Below are 7,040 nucleotides of genomic sequence, written 5' to 3'. Positions count from 1 at the left end.
CTCGTTCTTCAAGAGTCCCTGGGGTAAATAATGGTGGAGGCTGGTCCCCCACACTAAATGACAGAATAATCACATTTTTAAAAAAATATGTTACAAAGAGGAAAGTATCAAAAATTACCTCATTTTGGTCACATTTTCAAGTAACTTTTTTTTCATTCCTATATGGATGCAAGTAGATAAATAACTACAAGCTGGGTAAGAAGTATTAGTTGATATTATTGAACATGATAAGACCAATAGATAGCAATATTATAATAATAAAAGAAATTTGAAAACATGCTTTAACATTTAGTATCAAATGTGTTTACCAATTAGTATCAAGTGTGTTGGCTGTCATAATGATGAACATTACTTTTTAATTCATAACAATGTGGATATGAAGAGTTGACTAAAACTTGCACAAGTTTTAAAAAAAAAGTAGTGGAGTTAAAAGTCTCAAGTCTGTAGCTTAACTTCCCCACTGTTTTCTACAATATTGATGGTGGGGTTTGCTGTAAAGGTGGGAACAGCTGCTTTCTCAGATTGTTAGAAGATCCGTGGGGAGGAACATGCTGTGGGGCATTATGGTTATGTTTGTGAGTTCATGTGCAAAAGAGAAATACAAGAAGGGAAGGGAGAATCTGGAGAGTATAAGAAACAGAACAATCATGGACTTTGAGGGGTATGGGGAAATGTTGCCTCTCCTGGGCCCCAGAGCATCCAGGGAAGAGACTGAGAAGAGAGTCCTGAGGCCAAGGCCAATGCAACACTAGCAAAGCTTAGAGTGAGCCTCAAAGGCCTAGAAGACTCCAGTGCAGAACTATATGACAATATGCTCAGGATCCCCTAGTCATAGAATCGCTGTCACCACGTGCTCTGCTTTGTTTGCACACTCGGGTGTTAAAGAGCCGTCCCAGAGCCCCTTTCACCTCCTTATTCCTCAGTGTATAGATGAGGGGATTAAGGGTCGGGGTCATGACAGTATAGAAGAGAGAGATGAACTTCCCATGAGTGTGGGCATATGAACTGTTTGGCTGGATATAGATGGCAGTGATGCTTCCATAGAAGAGGGACACCACCATCAAGTGGGATCCACATGTGCTCAGTGCTCTGCGCCAAGCCTGGGCTGACTTGATTTTTACAACTGCCTTGGCTATGTGTCCGTATGATGTCAGTATCAGTGCTAAAGGTAAAAGCAGCAAGACCAATGAGGCCACAAAGAGCTGGACTTCATTGGCATGAATGTCCACACAGGCGAGCTTGATCATGGAGGGGACCTCACAGAAGAAATGGTGCAGCCACAGATGGCCACAACGGGGAAGCCAAAGAGTGACTGTTCCCTGGATGAGAGCATTTCCTATTCCACTGATCCAAGAGATCCCCGCTAGAGCCCGGCAAAGCTGTGGATTCATCACAGCTACATAGTGCAGAGGTTTGCAGACAGCAGCATAGCGGTCGAAAGCCATTACTGCCAGGAGAATACATTCAGTAGATCCCAAAGTCAGAGAGACATAAAGCTGTACTGCACAGCCCACAGCCGTGATGGTCTTGGCTGGTCCTTTCAGGTTCCACAGCAGTTGGGGGACAATACTGGTGGTAAAACAGATGTCCACAAGGGAGAGGTGAGTAAGAAAAAAGTACATAGGGGTTTTGAGTTTAGGATCTATTGAAGAGATCAGAATAATTATTGTATTTCCTACCAGAGTGAGAAGATAGGAAATTAAGATAACTATGAAGAGTGTTCTTTCCAGCTCTGGCTGGTCTGAGAAACCCACCAGAATGAAGTCACCGTTGACACTGCTGTTAATCATCCCTGTCACCTGGTGTAGGCAATGAGAAAAACAATATAAATTACGAGATAGTCACAATATCAATGACCATAAAATAATTTAAAAGGCTGACACTGAAGAAATTTGCACTGACTTATGGTTCAGGGTCCTTCAGAAGCTGAAGTAGATTTTGTTACAGAAAGAATACAAGTCTTAGAGAGGCTACTGTAGAAGTAGTCTTTGCCTGAGTAGTAGTTGTTAGGAGCTGAGACATTTGTCACAGAAGAGAATACATCAAAAGAATAAATGTATTTGACCCATTTATAATATAACAATTAATTCAAATTAAATAAACGTTAAGTGTCTTTAATGTTTAGTATAAATATTAATTATTTTAAAAAATCTACTTTATTCAATTACAACCCTAAAACTAGTCATTTTTTAAGTTTAAAAATATGAACAATAGGTTCTGGAGATTACAAAGAGGACTTTTGAAGTAAAATATCAAACGTTTGTGTATGGATGAAGCTGTATTAACATTTATGTCAGGATTTTTAATTTTATGCATACGTGAGTTCAGAATTATGTCCCTTGTGGGAATCATTAGCTCATCCAGCCTACCAGCTACCTGCTTGTGGCAAATTGGATCAGACAGTGAGTTTACACAGCTCCCCTCCTCAGCTGTGTGGTGGTGGGTGGAGTTACTGGCTTTCTGCTTTTGTATGTTGAAAATGAAGGTGAGTGAATCTGAATGTAGGGCATATTTGCCAATATAACCAGGGCTCCTCAGGCAGATGGAAGAGGCTGCTTCAATGTGTATCTAACATTAATTTTTCCTCAAGAAGATGAAAGGAACAACTTTAAGAAACTTGAAATATTTACAAATGTGAATTTCTAAGGTGGAGTCACTGCTTCCTTTTGTGCCCAAAGACGGTTATTATGCCCGTGTGTAATGCAATTGGTACCTGGTATCAGGACAACCACTCAGGCCTTAAAACTCTTCCTTAATTGCAATTTAATATTCTGTACTTGTTTTATTTCAGAGAAAATTAATTGTGAAAGTAACATATGAAATAATTGTTAATTATTGATGAATTTCATTTATCATGTAAAACTGTTACAGAACTCAGTGAAAAATCAAGTCTGGGATGGTCAGGTAAGGGATCTAGACACCCAATAACCAAAAACCATATGAAGTACCTGAGTGATGACTGAAAACAGGGAGAGGGCTATACAGTGATAAAAAGAATATGGAAGAACCCCTAAGGAGCAAGCCAAAGCATATATATGCTAATATCATGCATACATCTAGACATACATATATACACTGTTATTATATATGCATATACTAATATGTAATATATTGTATTAACTTATATTGAATGTAACATATATTGAATATATATGATCTAATTCTAATAAAGGCATTCACAGTTACATTCACATGCACCCATACAAACACAAACATGACTATCATTTTCCCACTTTGTTGCCATCAAAGGAAGGAAATGAAGGCAGACATACCACTCCTGCTCTATTCTAAGACACAACACAGGTAGCCTTCAGAGAAAGTGATAAGTCAAATTCACGTCCATGGACCAGTTCTCTATTTATTAGAATATGCTCATCTTGGGTTTTTAGAAGAATTGTTTTTCTTCCTGATGCACTCCTAATCACACATGAGCTTCATGCTCGCTTTTCACATAAGTGATCGAGCACCATGTGAAACCCAAGTATTGTTGAGAATCACACACATGTATAAACAAAACCAAATCATATGTAGTAGAAAACTAATTGACATAAGATAATTTCCTTCACTTTTTCAAATGGATAATGTTGAAATAAAAGTGAAGTCTGAGCCTCAAAGCTCACAGTGTTATTACCTTGAATGGCAATCAGTGTCTCAGGCCCTGTGTTGATTCTAGGGCTACTATTTGAGGATGTAATTCTCTGAAGACCAGGAAATCAAGAGAGATTGTACAGGAATACAGGCCACTGTGCTGGAAATGTCCCAGGGACACAGATCTCTCATTATGGTAATTAACCTCATGCACTATTGCATCCAAAGCTGAACTTTCCAGAAGGCTATTCAGAAAGAGATTCTGTTGCTTCTCTTATCTTTCAAAGTTATTATTATTTTTTTAATCTTTTTTTTTCCTGGTTTTTTGAGACAGGGTTTCTCTGTGTAGTTTTGCGCCTTTCCTGGAACTCACTTTGTAGAGCAGGCTGGGCTCGAACTCACAGAGATCCATTTAAGTTTATGGATAAAAACAAATGTGTTAACTTTTGCATTCATAACCCACTTACATAGAATTTTTAAAAATTTTCAGCTGTTTCCATGCTAAGTTTCCATCAGGAATTTATTTAGCATATGTATATGTACATGCTTACTGTGCAGATGACTTAAAATTCATCTGACTGTAACTAAATGCACTACTACATCCTTTCTTCATATCTACTCTGGCCATACTTGCTTATGTTCTACCAGGCCCTGTGCAGCTATTGCTGTGAATTTAACCAGGTGTAAGCAAAATTATGTGTTGCTATTTTTGTCTCTGCATTGATTTGCCGGGGACCAGCCTCAGCAGTTTCGGGGGTCCGAAGGATGGGATACCTGGAAGGCGCAGTAACGACTCAGAGACAGTGCTCATGCAAGCTGACAGGTCACTTCCGGCTTCTGCAGTTGTTAAGTAGCTTCTCTGCTACAGCTTCTTTAGCTTCTATAGCTTCTGCTTTTGCCCTGGTAACCTCAGTCTTTTATTATCATAAGTAAGGGGAAACAGAAAGAAAAAGGGGAAATCACCCAATACAAAATGTTCTCATGATTCCAAAGGTTATTCTTAGAAAATCACCAATATAATCTTCATCGTCTTTTACTAAACACAGGGACTATCCCAAACTTAACACCAAAGCAAGCATAATCGATTTTTATTATTAATGATTATACAATCTTCTGAGCACTTGACCCAGAGGCTAGCAACATGCAATTTCGCAAAAAAGGTAAAAATAAGAACAGTGGTTAATATACCAGACAGCCATTTCCTTTTCACATAGCCTGCTCCAACCTCAAGACACCTGCAGCCACCTAAGTTCCTCCTCAGCCCTCTGCAAACACCAAGCCCCATGACTGGTTGGCCACAATGACCTCAGACAAGAAATCTGTCCCTTCAAGTCAGCAACTTCTGTCCTATATCCCAACAATTCCAAGGAAGACCTGATCCAATTTTCAGAGCTTCCATGAAAGGAAGCTCACCTTTTCTGGCAGCTCTTTTTAATCTAGGAACCCAAAAAAACTTGTAGCAATCACTCCAACCATTGCCACATTGTCTCCACACTCCTTCAGAAGGAATAAAAAATATCTGGATTAAAGTTGCCATCTCCTTTTCTTGGAGGAGGCCACTATTTTCCTCCTATTCTAGGTTCCCACACTTTTAGTTTGTCATCCCATCTATACGTTACTCCATCCACATTCTTCAGTCAATACCCTTTAGGGTCTCAAGTTTTACACAATGCCCTTGGAATATCATCAGAAACTGAATTATTCATCAAGGCCAATTTGAGTCCAGTGTGTTGATACACATCATACTATGTGCTATAGTTGGCCACACATTCAGTACAGTTTATCCAAGCCTGAAAAGCTTCCCCAGGCTGCAGGTTCTTTCCCATGAACTGTATAACTGCCTTAACCCCAGCCTGGGTGATCATCTCTGTATAATGTCCTGTGAAATTTACTTCACTACTTTCCTGTATAACAGAAATCACCATTGATCTAGGAACACAGAACATGAAGATAAGATAGAAGAAAAAGACTAGCATTACAAGAAGTATTTATATGGAGGAGGACATGACATGTGCACACCATAAAGCATGACCTTGCGACACATAGGCATTTCTGCCTTGGCCCTCTAGAGGCATGCTAAGCAGAAGATCTGGAGGGGAACGCACGGAGGGTTGATGGTCCACAATCTTGGGGTCCCCTTTTCTCCAACCTCTGCTGGCAGCATGTCAGCCATTTTGTATGCCGTCCCCGGCATTAATTCAACACCATCTTTATGAGAATCATTCATTTTGGCTCATGTTAACAGCAGAGTACAACCTCCATCCCACACTGGATTTTGTTATTTTAATAAGCCATAAACCACTTATCTATAATGGTGCTAGTAGCTAATTTTGTATTTCTGAGTTTTGTCTTTAATAAAGAATGTTGCTGTGGATATGTTTGCATGTATTTTGGGGGAAATAAAACTTTAAGTATTTTGGTAATAGCTTTTGGCACCGGATTGTTTAGTCACAAAGCATGTATGCATCCAGAGTTGATGGATCTGTGGAAACTGGTGTATCGTCCATTACACTCCACATTGACACTCTGAAGGCAGATACCCAGCATCTAGGTCACACTCAGTACTTTCTGCCCTTTTAATTTCAGTCATTTTGGTAGTATGCAAAAGGTATCACACTATAATCGTCATTTGTACTCCTCTGATGTTTAAGGAAGTTGACTAGCTGTTAATCCTGAAATTTCCCAGAGAAAAAACAGTTCCACGATTTTGGCAAAATTAAAGCAAGCTTTTATTAAAATTTTAAATGTTGACTGATGGAATTTTGTCAAGACCATCACCTAGAAACTTTCCAGATGAGTGGCCCTGAGGCATGTGTTGTCTGAGGCTCATATGGACAAAACCTATTGGTTACCATACTTTCTCATAAGGCTTTGTTGTCTATCTAAAAGTATCAGAGATACTTTTATATTCATCCCTATGCAAAATCATCTCATCCCTACTTGATTCAAACAGATGTGAATGATGAGGAAGGAATTTCACCATTAAGTCTCCTTGAAAAATGTGATTCATGGATACCTAAGAGGACAAGGAAAACAGATATGAGGATATGGAGTAAAATAAGTGAATGAAGGCTCCTACCCATTGTCTTTCTTCAAGTAGTTTCTGTATCCTCTCACTGCACTATTTTTTTAAACAACAGGAATATGTTTAGTTATCTAAAGCCATTGCCAATTCTGGGGCTTCAGAGTTGCCATCTAGATAATTACTAAGCAAGGTGACTGCCTGGGCCATTACCACTACCATGTTCTCATGCAATTCTAAAAAGAAAACTATTGTCACTAGATCTTGTAACTGTTTCTTCTTGGCATACTTCCAGCATGCATTTTAGTATTTCCATTAGTACCAAAGAAAATAAGGCGCATCTTTTTGTCAAAGTGGACCATTTCATAATTGAATCCAGCTAGAATAGGCTAAGACTTAGAAAGTATTTGCATTCTAACTGGGATATTTG

The 7,040-nt window shown here is 39.0% G+C and overlaps 1 protein-coding gene across 1 annotated transcript; it reads right to left on the bottom strand.

The window, feature by feature from the left end:
- Positions 1-815: 815 nt before the first annotated feature.
- LOC128114176 (olfactory receptor 2G3-like) lies at positions 816-1,790 on the bottom strand. Its single transcript, XM_052744008.1, has one exon. It carries the CDS (start codon positions 1,788-1,790, stop codon positions 816-818), a length of 975 nt encoding a protein of 324 aa, XP_052599968.1.
- Positions 1,791-7,040: the final 5,250 nt, after the last annotated feature.

The sequence above is a fragment of the Peromyscus californicus genome, unplaced genomic scaffold (assembly GCF_007827085.1).
Source record: "Peromyscus californicus insignis strain IS unplaced genomic scaffold, ASM782708v3 Scaffold_19__1_contigs__length_69161282, whole genome shotgun sequence".
NCBI lineage: Eukaryota > Metazoa > Chordata > Mammalia > Rodentia > Cricetidae > Peromyscus > Peromyscus californicus.
The sequence above is the reverse complement of the archived record's forward strand: the minus strand, read 5'-3'. Positions and strand labels throughout refer to the sequence as shown.